This window comes from Falco cherrug, chromosome 7 (assembly GCF_023634085.1).
Source record: "Falco cherrug isolate bFalChe1 chromosome 7, bFalChe1.pri, whole genome shotgun sequence".
Classification (NCBI taxonomy): domain Eukaryota; kingdom Metazoa; phylum Chordata; class Aves; order Falconiformes; family Falconidae; genus Falco; species Falco cherrug.
Window position 1 is genome coordinate 6,540,388 of NC_073703.1, and position 21,772 is coordinate 6,562,159.

At 46.0% G+C, this 21,772-nt stretch overlaps 1 protein-coding gene across 1 annotated transcript in view; it reads right to left on the minus strand.

Moving 5' to 3' along the window:
- Positions 1 to 13,256: 13,256 nt before the first annotated feature.
- PLEKHO2 (pleckstrin homology domain containing O2) overlaps positions 13,257 to 21,772 on the minus strand; it is a 28,791-nt gene continuing 20,275 nt past the window's right edge. Inside the window, exons 5-6 of the mRNA XM_055717409.1 lie at positions 20,444 to 20,542; positions 13,257 to 18,002 (exon numbers count right to left, since the gene is read on the minus strand). Coding sequence (XP_055573384.1) covers positions 16,776 to 18,002; positions 20,444 to 20,542 — 1,326 coding nt within the window. The 3' untranslated portion in view covers positions 13,257 to 16,775. The remainder of the gene's footprint in view (positions 18,003 to 20,443; positions 20,543 to 21,772) is intronic.

Genomic DNA, 21,772 nt, shown 5'->3' on the forward strand with positions numbered 1-21,772 from the left:
CCCCGTATCTTAATTTGTCAGGGTTAGTGTGACACATGAGTGTTCCTTGCTCCTTGCATTTTCTTGCCTTTGCCATGTTTGCTTGCACTCAGTCTTGCCATGGATACGGGGTGATAATTGAGTGACACCTCGGGTTGATTGACTCGGTGCTGTTTGTTGGCCTTCAAACGCATAGGAAGGCGCCGCGAGGAGAAGGGAATAACCTGTTCTGCAAACCCAGGATGGGCCGCGTTGGGAGGCATGAGCTTAACTCATGGCAGGCAGGACGTTGGTTCCTCCTGAGTACAGCTTCCCAGCAGCCAAGACAGCAAAGGGGACCAGACTGCAGAGAGGGAGGTTTCTTTGCTGCTGGTCTCAGGACAGGAGAGGTGACATCAGGTCTGTATTCCCTCCCTGTTCCATGCTGGCCTACAGACTTGGTCCTTGTCACGGGCTGTCTCCCCTCCTGAGCAGGACTCCGCGGAGGAGCCTCCCGCAGCCCCCAGCCGCGCCGTGCCGGGGCTTGGCAGCGAGCGCACACCGATCCCGGCGACCACTTGAGGGTGCCCGTGCTGTTCCCCTGCCACGCTGTGCTGCGGCGAGCAATGAACTCCAGGGTGCAGACGGGCCTGTTCTCTGGGCTCAGGCCAGTTTTGGGGGTCACCCCTGTCCTGGGACCCTTGTGCGGGTCTGTGCTGCTCCGGCGAGACAGCGCGGGGTGTGTGCCTGTGGTGGGAGATGCGGGGAGGCTGGCAGCGTGCCGGGGGGATGCAGGGATGCAGAGACCTGAAGGAGCTGAGGGTCTCCTTTAGAAACAGCCTTCTGTGGGCACAGAGCTGTCTTCAGGGCAGGGAACAGCAGGGCTGAGCTGGTGGTTTCCATCTTATTGAAGCCCACCACCGAGGGCCTCGGGTAGCCAAGCGTGGCGCTGATGCAGCTGACCTGCTCTGGGCCCGCAAGCGGGGCTTGGCGTGCCTGGCTGGGAAATAGGCCTTAGGCCCTTGAGCGAACACAGATTGGGGGGGGTGGGGGGGGGTGGGGTGGGGATCTGTGGCTAGCTGCTGGTCTCAGAGCTTTGGATTTGTGTTTTGTTTTCCTTTTATTCAAATCTAATTAAAAATAGACAGTGTCCTTGGTAGGAAAAGCAAACATAAGGTCTGTCTGGATAAAGAGGGAGACCTTTTGTATAATAGCCCAGCGGGTACAGCATCCTCCCCAAGGAAGGGGGAAAGGTAGGTTTGATCCTCCGTTCTGCCGGAGGGGAGATGCAAGCCCTGGTCTCCTCAAGACCCCAGAGAGTACCATAAACAGCAGGCTGTGAGCATGTCTGATGCGGAGAGTTTTTCTCGCTCTTTGCTGTTATTTTAAATAATTAATGATCTGATGGAGCAGGGAGTGGAGAAGGCAGGTGTCCCATCTCCCTGGAGAGCAGTCTGTGCACCCGATGAGACAGAGTCTTGCTCTCTCTTGATGAATATTTAAGTGTCTTTAGACAAATTGGAATGTTGCCAGCAGGAATGACTGAGAAGGGTTCAGCCCTTCCCACTGGGTATCCTAGTGCCTGGGGGTTGGGGAAACAGCCTTTAATAGGGCAGAGAATAATCCCTGCTTGTACCGGTGTACCATGCATCCCAGCCTTGGGTGGGACCTCTGGCTCTTGCTAGTCTTTTGTTATGCTGGATGGAAAGCTGGCTGGATTTAACCTGCCACTGTTAATGTCATTGTCTGCACTTCCAGAGCTTGAATCAGCCAGGACTGATCACCTACGGCTCTTACGCTGCTTAATGCTGACCTCAGAAGAGAAGTAGCACAGATGCACTGAAAGTTTGCATCTGTTTGTAGGCTTGGGTGTTTCCAGCAGGCAGCAAAAAAGCAATGTAGGCAATTCCTGCTGTCCTTACTAAATAAGTATGTGTTCAGGGTTGGAAGGGATGAGGACTTTCTGCTGATACTAAGTACAGAATGCTGCAAGGATTTATTAATGACACCGAACACTTGCCTAGCGATCTATTTGTTAGCTAACAGACCTAAAAGTGCTTTTGGATTTTTCCACTAATGTTGTAGCATAACGAATGACAGAGGGAGGTGGTAATTTGAGCTTTTTTTGCAATATATTCCAGATATTGACTCCATCTTTAGAAAGGTATTAAAAGTCTTTGACTTTATTTCACTTGAATGATAATTTTATCTAAGCCAGCTACATGCTCTTTCTTGCTTAGGAGTGAAGGCTCTCTGAGACGCAGTATTTTGTGCTCTTACCTTGCATGCACAATTTTTATGTGTTAGTTTAGGATAATCGTTATTTTCGATCTCCATTCAAAAATCATGAGTCAAGCTGCTCAAATCCATGCCATTTTAAAAGGTGTCTCTGCTTTCTGGTTTAGTTGTGTACACTGTGATTTTAAAGTCAGTCAGATTTGCAGCTAGCCATGTAATACAGCCCACAAACCAGTATGTGTTTATGCAGAAACAGTTGCTTACCTAAAGGTTTAGAAAATTGGACTTCAATTCATAATCTTCCCTTGAAGCAAAACTGGAAGGAGACTCCTCCTGCCTGCAGCTGCCTGTAGTCCAGGAAGCCAAGCCTCTGCTTCCCTGGAGCTGCCCACAGTGGGGGAGCCTGGCTCCGGAAACAGCCTCCAGCCCTGGAGGATTGTCTTTTCTGGCATATGCTGCCACAGTCAGGAAATTGAATATTGCATGGGAGAGGGGATGACCACGTCCCTCTTTCAGTGCTGATGGACTGTTTTTACATGACTGGGTGTCAAACAGCACAATGTGCTGAGTAGCAACCATGAGATCTGTGTGGCAGCATGTAAACCAGATCCTTTGGGCACTGTGGTACACGGCTTCCATTGATGCCACGAGGAACTGTATGTTTGTGCTGCTTTATGTCCCTGCTGTGGGTACGAAAGGGACTAACCACACCAGTTCTGTGTCCTGATTTGCAAACTGCACTTTCAGATATGTCCCATTAGAATGGAATACACATTACAACTCTGGCTATATGGCTTCATGTGTGGCTCCATCTTATTTATTTTTTGTCTGGGCTACGCTTTTAGTTGTCCTGTAGACTAGGTTATTTTTGGTGCTTTCTTTGATAACTCTGTTGCTGTGACATGCTGCGGAGCCAAAACTCCTGTGGGAACATCCCAGAAGTGCACACAAACATCAGTCCTGTAGCTTCTAACAGTCAACATATGAAGCTTTCAAAAACCCTGGACACCTAACAGGACTCCACAAACCCACTCTGGAATCCTGAGAAGGGATCCAGCACTTTCCTCAAAGGCTATATTCATCTCCTTGCAAGGCTTCCACAGAGGAACAGCTTGTTAGAGGGACCTGTGGAGCTTGGAAGCTTTGCCAATAATAATTCAGGCCCAATTCTGAAGTCAAATATTTAGTTAAACAGAGACTGTCTGATGACTGCATTAAACACAGACGCATCTGAGTGAGCTTGATACTTCAGGTTTTTGTCAGTGTCCATTTCACGAGCTTGTAATTCCATTTTTCCTGTCTTCCCAGACTCTGCTCATCCTGTGCAGTGTTGTAAGACAACACAGAATGAGGTATTTTGGCAGAGCTGTTGTTCCTAGCTCAGGAAGCAGCCTGTATCACAAAGTCATGTTCTCTGTTTTAGGCTTAGGGATGATCCTGTATTATGGGATTGGGAGAAAATGACACTTTAGAGAAATTGAAGGTTTTCTTTCTTTGTTTGTAAGGAAATGTCTCAAGGAAGCCACGAAATGTCAGAGAGGGTTGGTGAGTGAGTCTTGCCTGGCAAGATGCTGCTGCATGAGGTTGACAAATATGATTCAGTCCATGTTAACAGCAACTGGAAGTTTCAACTGGTGATTTTGGACTTCCCTTTCCTGTCACTCTTACTTCCCAAAGCTGATAGGCCTTTAAATCCCTTGAAAAGATGAATGAGCTTAAGCTTCTATGTAGCTTGGAAAGTGAAGCTTACCTGCAATTAGCACTGTGGCCAAGTTTGTTCCTGATGATGAGGTCACTCCTATTGATGCCTGACCAGAAGCATTGAGCTTACTGACACGAGTTTGCTACATCTTCGAATGGAGTATGTTCTCCTTCCAGCTGTGGAGAACTGGGCTGACATCTATCCTGCCGGACTACATGAGAAGCAAAAAAATAACTGCCCAGTATCATTTGTACCTGAATGATATCTTAAAAAATACTGGGGGGGGATATTTGTTATTTCTCTGATGCTTTGCTGAAGGAGGTTTAGAGGAGCCCATTGTGTTCAAAGTCTCTTAATGCCCGAGTCCCAGCTTTTACCAGTAGCAGGGAGGTTACTGGCACGACAACCTCTGTCTCACAGTGATGATCAGGTTACAGTGGTCATTCTGGCCTTGCTTTGAACTGTATGCCTTACTGGAAGACTGGAGGCCAGTCTTTCAAAATCAGGAACATAAGACTAGTATGCTCTTAAAACACCTTTTATGTGAACAAAAGCAAGTGTAGCAGGGAAGGGTCTAAAGGGTCTTGAATATGAGAAGAGAAATACTGTGATGGAGCTGGGTTCCTGAGCCTTCCTGGTCTGAATGTGATGAGGAGCTGAGCAAGTGTTTGTTTGCGGGAAGTGGGAACTGCTGCATCCTATAAACCAAGTAATAATCGTACACTAAGCCTAATCCCCTTGCTGACATGCCTGCAGGCAATGTTTTTATTCTCACTTTCCTGCGTGTGTAAAAAGAGGGAGGATCCTCTGGTTCCTGGGCCTCTGAGGACTCTCTGACTCCTAAAGGCAATCTCTTCCCTGCTTTTTTCAGGACTAAAGTGTAGCTGAAATGTAGGATCTTACAACCATAAACCTGCAGTGCTGAAACCCATTGCCAGAAGCACAGCCCTGAGCTGCACTTATGCCATGCTGTAGGACTTCATGCAAAATTTGAAGCATAAAAAAAAAAATCTTGGTTCTGAGCATTTAATAAAAGCAAAGTGGAAGCAAAGGGTCACTAAACTGTGATGCCATTGCTCCCTTCTTCTCTGATCCCGTGGTAAACCACGGAGCGCAACAGGAGCAGGAAAGCTTACTGTTAGGAGACAGCAGTGCAGCTTTGGAAGCATTTCATCTCTCTCTCTCAGTAATTTTCTTCCAGAGCCTGAAACATCTGTCTCTGCCTCCAGCCACATGCAAGTGCACCGAAAGAGTTTTGTTCCAAGCCTAATGAGTAATTTCGTGGTCTCGGAATTGGGAGATGGGGGAGGGGGCTGGGACAGCAGCCGGAGTCATGTGCTGTACAAGGAGCTCTGCTGATGTCAAATCGCAGCCTGATGACTTTTATTGCAGCCCACCAGGCTTCCCTTTAAAATCTGCTGCTAAAGTTGCTGGTGATCAGTGCAGGAACAGCTCCTACACAGGCTGCTGCGTTCCAGGGGCTTCCTCATTTCTGGACACAACAAGCAACATGGAAAATAATGACATCAGTGGAGAGGAGGTGGGGGAGCACAGCTGGGCTTCAGCTCTCCTCTGTTTCTGGAGAGAGCATGTGTGAATGCAGCAAGTGTTTTGCTTGTCCTGCTTCTGGCTTCAGTGCAATGTACTTGAAGGAGGGACAAGGGAACAAACAACCCTGGACAGATGTGTAATCACATTGCTTGAGCATCTAGCAGATGATGCTGTGATGGGGTGATGCACACGGTCTGAGAGCAAATATAGAACAAGTTGATTCAAATGGTAGCTGGTCTCAGCAGCATTTAAAAAGCACAAACTCTAGCTTTCTCTTTCAGAAAGATGGGGTTATCTGTAAAGAGAGAGAACCTATACAGAGCACAGGGAACAGAAGGTAGATCTCGTCATACATTTATCATGTTTCCACCACAGGATCATTGGGACAGGCTTGCAGATCCCAGGCTCTGGAGCATAATTCCATGGACTCACCATATTGTGTTTATCTAGGGCAGAAGAATCCACAGAGCTCTTCCTCCACCTGCCAAGGTTCTCCTGGTCTGAAGAGGAAGTTTATATTCTCTTGCTGTGACTCAGCTGTGGAGCCTGACTCACTTTCATGCTGTTACTCATGGAAAGGGAAAACCAAATGGCAACCAGTCTGTGCCTGTAGACACCTGTAATTCTCCAGCTTTCTGCTGTTAACCTGTGAATGAGTTTCTGTTTATAGACAGTAACACACTTATTCTGCTGAAGCTTTTAATACTTCTCTCTACAGAGAAAGACTGATGGGAAAATAAAGTTTTCTACTCCTAAAGCTAAGAGGAAATGTTCTGAATTTCCATACTGCTTGTGGAATTCCCAAAATGGGACTATTTCAAGCAGACGCTTCACAGGGGTAGCAATGGGCTGGAACCAGGTGGAGTGACCATCAGGCAGGGCTGGGGACAGCTGCAGAGTTACTGCAGCTCCTGAGCTGACCTCTGTGGTCTGGAGGGAGTTGCTGGTGGTCTGTCTCTTAAAGGTGCACAGCGCTAGGAAATCCTGCTTCTAGTGACGATGGTTTGTTGGTGACCAGAAATCTGACTTACCAGCAATCTGGACTTCTGTCCCATGCCTTGACTCCCCACTGTGATACAAGGACTGTAGCTGCTTGGGGTTCTGTAGGCTGTCAGTCCTTAGAGGAAGGGATGGTGTTTTACTTTGTGTAAGCCTTTGTTGCACTGCCAGCTCAGGAGTCTCTGCTCACTTGGGAGCTGGCTGTGCCTCACTCATGCGTATTTTGACTGCTCATCCAGTAAACACTGGATCCTGGTTCCTTCTCTTGCAGCATGATGGGTGGGTTACTCTGTGTTTGAGACTGCACAAGCATGAGTCAGATTTGAAAACCTCACCCAAGATCTGCATAGAGAGGCTTTAGCTGTGAGATGGGAACTGGTGCCTGCCACTACAGCTGGGCCAAACCCAGCCTTTCCCATTTCAGCCTCATTCCATGTAAAAACCACAGTGCAGCCCTTCCTGCACGGCACAGGAGAGCACCGTGAAAAGCTCCAAGTGGGTGGGCTGTCCAGAGGACAAGGAGGTATCTTGGACCTGGAGCAGGGGTTGAGTTAAGGCGGTTTCCTCTGGGTTATGAGAAGCTGAGGTCCAAGTCACTGGGCTAAGTCTTCCAGAGGAGGCTTGGCCTGAAGCCTGGCTCTCCCTTCTCAGCAGCCTGCTGCTGGGTGAGAGGCCACCCTACAGTTCTGCTCTCTCATTTTTCTCCTTGATCCCACCTAAAGAGCTTTGATCAGAGTTGTTCCATGGCCTTGCAAATGAAAAGCTGGGGCTTTGGTTATTTTCTGGTGGAAAAATATTTAATTGGAAAAATTCCTGCATGGCCTTGGTATGCTTTGAGCTGGCATCCTGCCTGCCCCTCTCTGAAAATGTTGCTGATTTTTGAGTGCAAGCGCTTCTTGTGCAGCTGGTTTCTTTGGTTGCAATCCCTCACTTAGGTTTCATTTTACCTTGAGCAGATGGTAGGAGCTGGCCTCTCGTTACATGGCACTGAAGTGACCTTCTGGGGCTGCCTGCATGTCCTGCTGCCCTTCATGGGAGAGCATCGCTGAGAAAGGCCGGAGTTCCCGTAGCATTTAAGGAGCAGACACTGCCCTGCTGCTTCTAGCTGTCTGCTGCTAATACTCACCACAACCCCCAGCTCTGGCAGCCGTGTTTGCAAAAAGCTCTGCGGGCAGTGGAAGCAAGCTGGTTTCATCATGACAATGTAGTTATCCTTTTAAGGGAAAATTCCCTCCGGGAGCCAACCCTCAATTACCTCCTGCTCCAGTGCCTTCTTGCTGGAGATGGCTTGTAACACAGCTCAGTTACAGCCACAGTAACTCAGTCAAGAGCCTAGCCACTCTGAAAACAAATAATAATTAAACTCTGTTGGCCTCCGTTGTTTGCTGAATCTAGAAATTGGGGTCAAAACCCAAAGAGCTGGCTCCTGTCATCAGTGCCTTTGTGCCGAACCCATCTGTGGACATTACATCTTCAAACCCAGACGCTATTTCCATGGTATTAGTGGCATTGTATGCAGATACTGTGTTCTTCTCTAAAGAAGTTCATTGCAATATTTGGGAGCAGTGGGTAGTACAAGGCTAGTGATAATTAGCCGATGCAAGTGTCTACCTAAATGCCAGGAAACTGGGGTAGGCAGTGACTGCTTTTCAACTTGCGGTTACTCGCTGTGGTGAATAGGAGGGGTCCTCCGAGGGCCCTGATGTGGAGGCCAAAAAATTCCTTCTGTTCTGCTGACATGTCTCATAGTCCACAGGGGCGATGTCTAATCAGGACGGGGCTGCTGCAGAGGTTGCCCTCTGATTCTATTGCAATGAGCAGAGCAGGAGCATGCAGAGCTGTAGAGAACAGCCTGTGCTCTTTCTATTCTATAGGAATGGTGGCTTTGGCTGCAAGCCCCCAAATTTACATCTCTTGTGTTTAGTGCGGATAATATCATAATTCCAAACGAGCTGCTTACCAGAAGAACATGACACTCTTGAATGCAAGCCTGTCACAGGAATGAGACCAGAGTCCTTCCAGAAGTTCTAGGGACTGCTTCCTTTGACATCTGTAAGTTTACTGTGATTGTCTGAGAAAATGGCATTTTCTCTCTGAGCAATGACAGACTTATTTAAAAAACACAACCCTGTACCTGTGCAGCTACTGTTGTCTTAAGCCAAAACAAATAGACCACCACAGCCCATGGCCTGACTGGATCACCTGAGAATGAAACTGCTCCTTGGAGGAGCAGAGGAGCCAGACTGGATTCATCTGTGACCCATTTTGAAAGAAATGAACAAGAATCCTATTCTGTCTGCCTAGGTCAGACTGAAAGAGCTTTCCCATTTATCAACATTCCCAACGGTTTGAATTCTCTTCCCCTATCTAGAGCAAGGGGAAAAAAATAATTAAAACTTCTGTAAGCAGACAGGAAGCAATCACATGAGTTCCATCAAAATATGTAATTTCATACTTTTAAAAACTTAGGGTAAATTTAAAAATGTAAATTAAATGAAGTGTTGAAATTGTGTTTTCATGCTACAGAGAAAAACTGTCCCTTTTTGAAATGTCAACTTTTCAAAGCTTTCTTCTTACTTTTTTTAAACAGGGGCACTTTTCCACATCTGTAGTCTTCTGTTAACTGTTTTGGGTTGCTTTTTTGCCCTGAAAATGTTTTGCCAGAAAATTTCTCACCAGCGATTCCCATGAGGCCCTGATTCCACCCTTGGAAGTGGGTGGTTTTGAACTCGCCAGCCGAAGTGTGACTAAGCTGAGAGCAATCCTGTCATTTGAATACATAACTATTGCTGGAACTGATGACCTTTCAGAAGTTCATTAGTTCTTGGCAGTCAAAAACACACGGAATTTATTTGCCTTGTTCAGTAAATTCAACCCGTGCTCTTGAAAATTCAGCGTTGCTCCAGAGAAAGAGCTGATCAGAGGCTCTGTTGCTTGGACAGGAATGTTATCCACACGCTGGGGACTGGCACTGGAGAACATAGGTCCAAGCCTGTATCTCGTGTGATATCCCGTATGACATCTGGCCATGTTTTTTGCTTTGAGCTTCATTTCCCCTTCACCACTGTTTCTTGCAAAGATGTACAATACGTGAAGAACGGGGCGGTGCTTTGCTGTCATGGTGATGTGGTATAAACAAATGCGGGGTATTTTGCCAGTATTTCAAAATTGCCTTCTTGTTGCGAATGAAATAGCAGAGGAACTTGCAGCTTTGTTTGCACAGATCCTCACCCAGTTAGTCATGCTGGCTTGCATATCCACTGGACTTTTGGAGATTTTCTAGTGTTTTATCAATTTCAGTGATAAATATCCCAGCATGCAGTAATGCGCTACATAACTTTAATCTAAAACTGATTAGCATTTCTCCTTTAAGAAGGATTTCTTTCTGTGCAAGGTAGGTTTCTCCAGAAGAAACAATAATTTTCCTCCAAAACTACTTGAGTTTTTTTGGGTGGGAGGGAAAAATATTAATATAGTTAAAAACTTCACCGAGCATCTGAAACTATTTAGAGACCAAGAGGGAATTAAATGTTTCAGTAAGGGGTAAGGGAAAGCCAGTAACCAGCTTTCAAATATCCTTATTTCTGGATATGACCCTACTGTGTAGTTCTGAGGGAAAGGAGAGTTTGGATCTGTTTGTGTTGCCTGTATGTCACATCCTTATCCATGAACAGGAGATAGTACTTAGCATTGCCTCCCCATGTCTTGCCCTCTTCCTACCACTGACCTCTTCTCCAGTACACACTCTTACCATCTCTGCTCCAGATGGCTTTGTCTTTTCCCCCAGAACATCTCCAGAATACTTCAAGTTCTCATTTCTTATTTTAAATGAACAATATGGTAGATTTAACACCTATCTGTAGTAGTTGCACAGTATGTCTTATCCACTTACGGGCTAGAAATAATTCTTTAACTGTCATATTGCCCAAAGAAGGCAGGATTTGGAGGTCTGTTCCTATCACTGCTAAGGGTTAAAAAAGTTGTCAAAGGACAAATTCTCAAAATTGTCTTTTTGGTTTGTTTGCTGTTTTTAGGAGCACTTCATCTGGTTACCTAAATGTTCAGGTCATCTAATGTTTGCTGCAAAATGTCACTACTGCAGCAATTAAAAATAAAAGTATCTGCTTCTTTCTTCATGGTGAGAAGCTCCACTGTCCCTCCTGGCTGCACTACAAAGCGGAATTCATTCCTGGTCACAAACCACCTTAAGGTACCGGAAGATGCTATAAAAGAACTGTCAATAGCGTTGTTGGTCAAAAAAATTGAGGTAGTTCTAGCTTGGGTTCCCAGCATTTTGATCCATTCATTCATTTAGCTTGAGCAAATAATTTTAAAATTAATTTCCTGACTTTGAAAACTGATCACATTCCAAAGCATAAACTTATCTCCCATGGGGATGTAGAAACTTATCATGAATCCAATGGGGGCAAAAGGTAAGGAGGTTTTTCTTGGCAGCGGCACAACTAAAACTTATGGACAGCTTCTACCAACATAGTGCTGAGTTTTCCAGGAATCACTTGTTCTGGCAGAGAAGGGACATGAGATGGGAAGGTGAGGAGAGACAAGAACTGAAATCTGAAGCTGGAGAAGAGAAGAGAATAAAGCTGGGGAGGGCAGGCCAAGCTGAGGAGGTGTGAGCAGGGTCACAGGGGACATCTAGAGCACCACTTTTATCATCTCACAGTGCCTCAGTGAGAGGGAAAACAGGGTTAGACCTGAATAGCCTGTGGTGTTTATTAGCCCCTGAGTCTGGTTGTTGAGGCTTCTGTCAGTGTCCTGCAGAAACCATATGGCTGAGAAGGACCTCAGGCAACGGTTTCATCCACCTTTCCATGCAGAAGAGGGTGAGATGTACCCACCTTCCCTGCATACTGCTCTTAAGAAATCCCAGTGGTGGAGATCCCATTCTAGAATACATCCACCCTGGGCCTGGAAGTTTCCTAAATAGAGGTCTTTAATCCTTTTTTGCTGCAAGTTAAGCCAACTTTGGTTTTTTCCCTTTATCCAGTCAATGTGATAAGCTGTTGACAGCCATCCCTCCTGTAATAACTTCGTCCAAACGGCATTTTGCAATATTCCACCATTTTCTTTTTTTTCTATAGATGTGAATACACGTGCTTTACGTCACCTTCAGTAATGATGCACTAAGGTAGGATTCCTTCACCATGTCCTCATATATTGTGTTTTACAACCTCTGAACTGCTAGGCTGGTCTAGCTCAGGCAGAAGGGACTAACACTGAAAGCAGGAGATGCGAGGACTAAGCCTCCAGCTGCTCTCTGAAGTGAAGCTGGTGGGACTGGGTCTCTGATACCCAGGAGCGGATGGGAAATACGTGGCTTAAAGTACCTTGCATTGATCGCAGGCAGCAGGACTGCTGCTGAGAATGAAATTGTTAATGGTTTGTAACATCACATTGGTGGCTGTCACAGGAATACTGTGGGTTGCTTAGCCATGAGGTAAGGTGCTAGAAGAACATGGTGACTAAGTTTCCTGGAATAAATTAAGCACTGGCTTTCTGAACTATGTGAACTTGCATATCATAAAAAAACGGGGATCTCCATTCTCTAAACATGGTGGATATCTTCTGTGCCTGCAAATTGTCTCTTTAAACTGGAAAGGGCAAGTCTTGGAGAGCTTCACTGTTGATGACTCATATTTTAGATAAAAACCCACATTTTTTAATAGCAAGAATAATTAGTCATCTGAGTAGAGCAGCCAATGCTGTAGTAAATTTTTTGGCACCCTGGGACTGGAAGAGCTCTTTCTGCTCTTTTTCATTTGCAAATTATTGAGTCCTGTGCAATCACTGGACGGAACCTAAGACCTGCATTTTTTATTTCAGTTTACATGATAACATAGTCTCTTTGAACCAGTAACCCATGACTATCCATTGGATTAAAAGGAATTAGACAAATGTTTCATATGCCAATATTATGTATGTTTTCTTTTGCATTTTTTTAGATCATGTTTTATGTGGTGCTAGACACTTGCCTTCCTTACCAACAACAATTTAAGGCCAGAATGCGATGTGTTGTCTGTTTTCTTAGTGTGAGAGGAAGAGGGTGCCTTTCTTTACAGTGTATCTATAGAAATAAACCCTGTGTCTTGGAGGTTCCTTTGAGGTACAGCCCCCTTCCCAGCAAGGGGTTAGAGGAGTTGCTAAGCACGTTTTTTTTAGACAAATGAAGCCAAACTTGTGCAATAGGATGGCGTGTATATTGCACTCTTTTCCCTGCTTCCTTGTAACTTTTGAACCTACTGACCAGTTCCTGCCCAGTTGTCACAAAAGGGAAGCAGTCACTATGGTACGAATCTTCCTGTAGCTTACTGGCATCTGGGCAGAGGAATGAGGCTCTGGTGTTGCTTACCACCACAAGGATGACTGCTGAGTTAGCTCAACATTTTGTAGACAACAGAGAGTCCACATGAAGATGTTAAGGGCTGCCCAGACAGCACTGCTGGAGACTGCACTTGGTGAGGTCTCCAGCAATGAGGATGCTGCCCACTGCTTTCCAGAAGCAGCAGGAGCATATCCTGGCCTCGGCCGTGCTTTCTGGCCAAGGCAGCCAAGCTGGCAGGCAGGGATGACTCAGGAACTGCACTGTGTGCAGCAGCAGCTCCAGCTCTGTGCCAGCCGCAGCCCCCAGCACTTCTCCTTCCTCCAGACTTGTGGTTAGCACAGCATCTAGCTCACCCCAGCCTGACCACAGCCTGTACAGCATGCCCTTCTCCAGGGTAAAGCCTCCATGTACTGCTGCTGGTGGATCTTCTTTGCTCCTGTTTAGGACAAATGGCTCTTAAACAGCTGATATTTAAAAGGGGGGTTTTATTGCCAAATCTCAAAGCTCTTTACAAGCAGGAGACAAAGTGCTGCCTTTCCACGGGCTGCAGCAGTTGCTTTTCAGATAGCCATCCACATTTGCTTGCTTGCAAACTCACTTCCTTCCTGTCACAGACATGTAACCTGGCGGCACAGCCCAAAACACAGACTCAAGCCCCAGCGCTTCATGCCCAGAGGGTTTTCAGGCACAAGAAAACCAGCCTTAGTGCAGCCAGAAATTAGATGTAAGTTTAAATGTTAAGTTTAAAAGAAGATTAAAAAAAAAGTGCATGGTAGCAGGGCATACCCCGAAGATGGGACTTAATGTATAAGGTCAGAGCAGACCAGGATCCTGTCTCTGACTCTGCCCAGCACTGCCATTTTCAGAGGATGATGTAAAAACACCCCAGGAGGCAGCTGCAGGAGAACCCACTCCCCAGCCCTAGGCACAGCCTGGCTTATGACCAGAATGAGAAGAAAAGTGGGAAAACTGCAGAAGGAACATGATGGTTTTTTTTCCTGCAAGGTCCAGGTGAATCAGGTTTACAGCTGGGCTAGACATTTTACGATGAAACTACTAACCCTATTAGAAAAAATAGTTAAAACCAAAGAGTGTCTAACATAGCATTTTCAGCAGTAGAGTTACTGGGTGCTATGGAGATTCCATTTAAGTTATACTTATTTACAAGACATAATACAAATCTAGTAAGTTCTGTTAGTACAGCAAATACAGTAATTAGCTGTAGCTTGTAAAATGATTTAACTTGTCCATTTCTTAACAGATACAGGGTGTTTTACCTGTTAAGATTCCTACTGATGGGTATTCAGTAACATGTCAGACATTTATTCATTAGAATATTCAGTATAATATAAAAATATACAGTAAATGTAAGCACATCCTGTAGGTTTGGCTGTAACAGATAGGGATGTCTGGGTATTTTCATCAGCGCTTTGTCAGACAAGTATCCACAGAACATACTGCCACAACAAAACACCTGTGAGAGCAAAAGCCTTTGTATATAAATTAGGGGACTGAGCTATCCCATAAGCTGTTTTCATTTTCCTGGGTTTTCAGTTCCAGGCTTTGATTTGCCCATCCTGGAGTTTAGGAATGGCTTCAGCTTTGGGATGTGAACCTGGACCCAGAGTTTGCCCTGGTTATATTCCTGTGAGTGTGAACTGTTTTTTCCCCCATCTAATTCATCTCTCGTTAAAGAACTGCATCTTGCAAAAGCCTCCCTGCTCTCTGTAGCTGATGTCCCTTGACTTCCAGTGCACACCAGGTTCTGACAGCTCACATTCATACCACACAGTGTTCGGTAAACAAAAGTGCACATGCAGAAAAATACATTTAGATAGCAGATAGGCACTGATTATTGTCTGTGTTATTAGCCCTTGTCCTAAGTATGTCTGGAAAGGTGAATAAGACCCATGGTTCACATTGAATCTACAGCAGCAAATGACACAGATCCAGAGTTTGCTCCAGGCTGCGTGCCTGGGAGTGGGCTTAGGACGTAGGAAACTTTTTGTCTCAAAGCAGAGCTTTCTGGCACCTGAGCCCTGAGTGTTTTGACTGTGTAGAACTTTCCACGTGAGAGAATAACAAGTGAATTCCCATGCAATGTCTATGGCTGTCTTGAGAGGGGGACAGACCACTAAAACCAAGGCTGGTTTAATCAAAAGAGGCAGAAACACCAGTTCTAGTCGCTACCTGTCTTGCTGGCTCTGGGCGGTGAAAGCCAGGATATCTGGAAGCCCAAAACCAACATTTCTGTGCTTAGACCTGAAGTGCCCACTGCCCAGCCTCAGAAGAGGCTTAGATGGAACTTTACTGAGCTGCTGCTATGGAGGGTATTTGCAGCCTGCTGCAGCCTTGTGGAACCTGGGAAATTATAAAAGAAAGAACAGAAGAAAAAGAAATGGGTGAGCTAAGAGGGCAGTGCCAGCAAATAAGAGACGAGATCTTAGGTAGCATGTCACTCCTTAAAACCAGACTGGGAAGATCACCCTTTTCCATGCTTCCAGAGTCTGGCTCAAGCAAAGGAGAAGCCCTTCAGGCTGTCACACGATTGTCATCAAGAGCAACTGTAGAGATTAGGGGAGGGGACCCAGCCCAGGTGAGGGCCTAATACAGCAGTGATGCAAAGACATGATTTTATCACAGCTGTAATCACGAAAGACCACGGGAGCTGTGGTTGCTTTCAGTGGGTGGGCAGGGAAGTTGTGGGAATTGTGCCGGAGCCTTCTGCAATGCCTTCCTCAGACCCTTCTGTAGCGATGCATTTTTATTTTAATGTACTTAAGCCACTGGGACCAGCCCCAAAGTTGTGCGTGCAAAAAGCCTTTCCCTCCATGTACTCCAATTACTGATGTCTGTGCCAAACCGTGGCTTTCAGGCTAGCCAGGACACAGCAGGTAGAGACATGTTAAATAGGAAGAGGGATGTCACCCAGACCTGCTGCCTGATGCATGCTCTTGTCAGTTAACATCCCAAGACAACACAGAGAGTGAGCCTACAGCTAAAGGAACACACATCCCAGCTTCCTAATGACAGCTCTCCTAAGAAGCTCCTGGGGCTCTCCTGGACACAAGTTCTCCAAATGCCTGGCTAATTGTTCCCTACAATGATGAGGGGATTCAGAGTTACCAGATAGGTATGATCCTCAATAATAAATGTGTTCCGTCGCCAGAAGACACTCCTTCGAAGGCCAAGTGTAACCTCTTTGCCTCAGTTCCCTATTAATGAAACAGGAACAATTAATACTCGCCTAGCAATGATGCATTGAGACTTGTGTTCACTTACACAGTGCTTAGCACACCTGAAGCTCTGCAGAGCCAGACTCAGTGCTTCATACAGCTGCTCCAGGTCTGAGGACACGACTTGTAGCCACGAACTGGCCAGTTTTTGTTTGCCTCTGTGCGAGGTCACTTTTTAATCGTGGATGTGGTTTTATGAGTATCTTTGGAGAAGATTAAACCATTTATCTTTACATTCCCAGATGTACACTGGGCCAGGTGGTCAGGGAAACCTTGCCAGCAAGTGAACAAACACTGACTACATTTATCCTTAAGTGATGTAACTGGGAAAACCAGATAAGTGCCAGTGTAATTTGGTATCTGCTTCTCTGTAAATACAAATAGACAGAGGCTTTTGCTAGAATAGCCATTCTGCTCCTTTCAAAAATCTGGCTTGGTTTGACTACTAGTAATTTTTAAGGCCTGATTCATGGAAAGGACTTTGGATATAGTCCTTAAAGAGCATTCACATTTCTGAAACTGTTCAATGTCCTGTAACTTTCTGCTGTGCTAAGAGGATTAGAACTGAACTGGTATGTACAACATGAAGAGAAAAAGATGCTATAACTGAAAGCTCATTTCTGTCCCATAAACGTGGTGTGTGCACAGCAAAACACCACCTTTTACACACTGGCCTAGCAATGGTACAAATCATAAATGGCAAATGTTTAGCTTTGATTTTGAGAAAGAAGTCTCTTCGAAACGTATGTCAGGGAGCACTTCTTCTATAAAGAGTCACTAGATCCTTTTGCTTTTCTTTCTGTTTCTGTGTTGCTTCTTTTTTCAGTTCTCCGAGACCTTTAATTTCTTGCAAAACTTGTGTAGCTTGCCGAAGTTGTTCTACTGCCTCATTGAGCAATGTCTCTGCCATCACTGGGGGTCCATTCCCCTCCTGGGCCTGTTCCAACCCTTCACGCAAAACCTTCTGCAGAAGTTTTTCTGCCTTTTCCCTTTCATTAGCAACTTTCTCCTCCATTTTAGCTAAGCATTGATGGGAACCCTTGGGGAAACCTTGGCTTGGAAGTGCTCTCTGTGTATTTTTGGAATCAGACAGCAAGTCTCCCAGAGAAGAACTGCGAGGTTTGAGACCTGAAGTGCTTTCTGCACACTCTTTCTCCTCCACAGTTGCTTTTACACTGTCGTGGTCTGTTTCTGTAGCTAAGGAAGTCTGTATCTCTTCTGCTGAAGTCTGCTGTTCCTTCTTGGCAGAGGTTCTCCCATTTCCTTCTTCAGCTTCAGCTGTTGGGGATGTGAACTCTGCTACCTCGCTGGTTGCAATCCCATTCACTGGGGGCTTGGACCTGTCAGACTCCAGGTCTTCCCAGCCCCCAGCTTCCAAATCACCATGGCTGGAGTTCACTGTGGCTAGCATTTTTTCTGATAGAACCTTAGGAGGAACCAGAGGCTTTGTAACATCTGCAGCAGCAATCTCGGCAACGTTGTCTTTGCTGCTATCTCCTGATGATTTCAAGTCTTCTGTGTTTTTAGGCTCAAGGACTGGTTGGTCCCAAGCTACTTTTAGCTTGTCTGGAAGAGGAATTGGTGCTTTTGCTATGCCCCTGTTGCTGACCTCGATGAGGTTCTCTCTGTTCTCCTCACTTGGTGCTTGGGATCCTTCCATATTCTCCTCTGGGTTTACAGAGTCCTCTTCCCTGGCATTTACACTGTCCTTTGATGCTATGCCTTCCTTAAGCTTCTTATCTGGAGGCAACGGAGGAGACAGAGGTTTTTTATGTTCCTGGTCAGGAACATTGTTCCCTGCATCTTGGTCTTCTTTTGTGCCAGTGGGTTTTATGGGTGGCATAGGTGGCTTTGGAGTTTCTTTCTGGGGTGGTGCATTGTCACTTTCACTGATGGTGGAATCCAAGTTTGGCGGTCCGTTGTCCACTATATCCAGATCTAGTCGCAGGATACCATCTGATGTAGACTTGGCAGCCTGAAATAGAAGAGAGAACTTTTTCAGTATCTACCCCATCATCAATCCTGTGCTCCATCATTTAAGTGCAAGACCCTCACAACCAGCACAGCAAGCAAGGGCTTGCCGCTTCACACATCCACCCCATATATACTTAAGAACTGTCAACACTGCAAGAAGAACCTGACTGATAACAAAAGCGGTGCTCTTAAGAGCAGTTTTTTCTATAGCTCAAGAGCAATCTATGGAGCTTGTGCTTCTTCCATGCAGCATCGCCCTGTGCTACCCTCTAACATTCGTAGCCAGCTCTACCTCCGTTATTCTGGTAAATGAAACCCAATGTGATCTGCTGTGCTAAAATTTAATGAGCTATGATAATCATCAGTCCCAAACATCTCACCCAACAAAGAAGAAAGTTGGGTGAAGTCATGTACATTGCAGCAAATCTTATAGTGCATAGTGAAGCACTTTGATCCCCCTGCACAGTCCTGCTTTTCCCCCAGACCCGTACATTCTGTGAATGTCACGGGCATTTTGCTGTTATTTTCTGACTGACAGTGCAGCAACTTGCATGAGAATATTGTGCAAAAGCCAGTAACCATAAGCAGTCAAGAATTAGGACAAAAGGACAGAACTTATTTTACTACTTCCTTCAGAAGAACGTCTCAAAGCCTGTTCCACAATAACCTTAATTCTTGGTTTTCCTGTCGGTGCTAAGTGGTCAGCTCTGCTATATTTTAATTCTTTATCCTGTGGTAGCTGAATCCCTCTACCCCCTTCATTTACAACACGCCTACCCAAAGCACACCTCCTTTCTGCTTTTGGGACTGTCATAGTTTTACTTGAACATATAAACCAAGTTGATCTTTGGACTGCTTGGCCATGGATACTATTGCAATATTTCTGCTTGCTTCCTCTAACTTGATGTCATCCCTGTCTTACTGGGACCAAGCCTCAGCTGGTTAAACCTCCTTCAAGCCACAGGCTGTGTGGAAACCACTCTAGTAGGGTTTTTTTTCCTAAAAAGGATGGACTTCGTAAAGACATTGCAGTGTGCAAGCTCAGTGCCCCAGAGGGAGAAACAGGGTGACAGTTCCTGTGTGAACCCAAAACCACATGAAGGCGTAGCTGCAGCCAGGGCCAGACTTATGCAGTGCAGAGTTTAGTTAAGAATCTCTCTTTGCCTTTCCAGGCCATCAGAGAGACAGAGGCAAGCTGCATCCTGGCAGCTTGGCCCTGACCCGTCCTCACCTGGCCGGCTTTGATACTGGAAATCATTGTTCATCCCATTTCCTTCATGATACTGCAGCCAGCAGCCACGACACACATATTTCTGCAGGCTCTATCCACTCCCTTTCCCCTCATTCCTGCTTCTGAACTTGTAAGCCAGTTTCCCCTGAATTTGGCTGAAGGTGAGAGGTCTTACAGGTATTAACCTCAGAGGTATCTCGTGAACACAGTGAGCTGAGCAGGGGAGAGAGATCTTTTTAGTGCCTAGGGAAGGGCTTCCTGCCTTACCGAACCCATATTAGGCAACAGAAAATCCACACTTCAGTGCTGCTGTGACTTTTGTCATGTTTTCTCCTGCGGTTTTCTGGAGGAGTGGATGGGAATCTATGATTCATTCCCATGCATTTCTCTAGAAGAGACACTCTCCCTCCATTTCCATGCAAAGTAAAAAGTCTCGGGGCATCTCATTTTCTGCACGAGGGTCATCTGAGTGCCATGCAGACACATAAGTCAGAGTCTTAGAAGTCTGAAGAAAGGAGGTTTGATTTAAAAACCCTGGCTGAGATTAATGCTCTGCTGAAATATCAATCTGTCTGTGGAAACTTTTTCATAAATCACAGGAATCACACATTAGTAAGAACATCTCCCATGGAAATGAACTGCAGGTTTATTTTGTGCTGGTTTTTCTTTCTTTTTTTTTTTAAGTCACAGATCCAGAAAGTCAGTTAAGAGTAGACAGGCTGGTCCATAAAACTGCCTGGGAGAATAATGTATTCTGTTTCAGACCTAAGGAAGGGCTTGTAAGCTTGAAAGCTTGTCTGCTTTTTTCAGTTAGCTTAATAAAAAATACAGCTTCTCCCCACAAACCATGCAGTTCTTATACCTTTAGACCACTGTGGCTACAAAATCATCAATTCTTAGAAGATAAATATAGGAGCTTCGTCTCTTCTGATTAAAGTGAAACTATAATGGCTCTCACCAGATGGTGAAGCAGCTCATGAGTTATGGAAAGCTAAATATATTGTAATGTGTTGCAGCAGCTACAGTTCTATGGGAACCTGGAGCTTCATTAGGTGCTGGTGCAGTCTTTCCCAGAGGAAGCTGTTTCCCTTGTCAGCTTTCTCTGGGCTGTCTGTACCTGGGATTTTCCCTGGGGCTTTGTACCGAAGTGGATGGAGCAGCTCTTGTGATCCCAGCTGGGGAGATGGCTCACCCCAGGGGCATGCACTTACCTCCTTCAGGTGACTTCTCGTGGGTGGCCTTCGTCCGTGGGTCATTTTCACCCTGTCCCGAGTTACATGGTCCAAGGAAAGGCTCTCATCTACTTTCACCTTTAAAAAGGAGAAGAGGAGGGAAAGAAAAAAGGAAAAGGGCCATTAACTTCTTAAGATATGTCTATAAAATTCTCAGTCACACATGAAGGGATGCAGCATTTGGATGAATATTTCACAACTACAGTCTTTGCCTCAGACTTCAGTTGCAGTCCGCCTGCAAAGCTCTGCATGTACGTGAGGGATATTAAGGTATCTGTCCTGTACAGAGCTCTGTTCATCTAACAGACATCCCAAAGCAACGCACCCAGCCTTCAGAAGTTTGTGATGGCTAACCTCCCCTCTACCTAAGGGGCAGGGAAGGAAGGACACAAGGCAGCTTTGTTGTCCTTGCTGCAGCCTGGGCTTGGACCAGCTCCTGCATGTGGCAGAGCACAGCGCTGAAACTGCTGTTGCTATCTTACGAGGTGAAAGCTCATTAATAACCGTGACCTGACTGTGAACTGTATCAGCAGTGCGTTGTTACAGACCTTTCCTTCTACAGCTCTAATGACTGCAGGATGCTGAAGAGAAGGTGTGAGCAGTGACCTGGATTAATTGCAACTCTAGCTGAATTAACAAATTTATTTCCTGGAATCAGATGAGAAATCCACTGCCTCCTGCATGTGGGGAGAGAAGTCCCAGCCCCCTGGCAAGGTATTTCTCTGTGCCGGCTCTGTGACTGCCCACCCACCCATGCCATGATGGCTGAGGGCTGGAGCCTGCTCCACACAGAGGGGCAGCACTGGGGATGGTGGAAACATCAGTGCGTCCTTGGTTTGCTGACCTTTGTACCACAAGTTTGTACAGTAGGAAAGCTGGCAAAGGTGAAATAGGGATTTAAAGGAGAAAATGGGTCCCAGTCTCTGGCTGATATGGCAGAGTGGGTTTACAGCTCTTTCAGCAGAGAACAGCTAATCCAAGCCAGCTGAGGGCTTGACCCATTAGCTTGTGCCTGGCCTGTGCAGAAATGCTTTAAATCTGAGGTTTGATCCTTACTGGAATGAATGAGAATTAGAGGCTGGCTCCCTTTGAGAGCCCAGGTCCTCATAAGGAGGATAACCCCAGGCCACAGGCCAGGGAGGTGACCTGAGATCCCACCTTGCTGTGCTGCCAAGGGGGTGTGCAGAGTTCACTGCCCACCAGACGGCCACGTGCTGTGCCACTCCAGGCAGCTCCAACCCCGAGCGGGATTGCTCCAGCAAGGGCTGAGCTGCACTGCATTACAGGACGTCACATCTCCCACCCGCT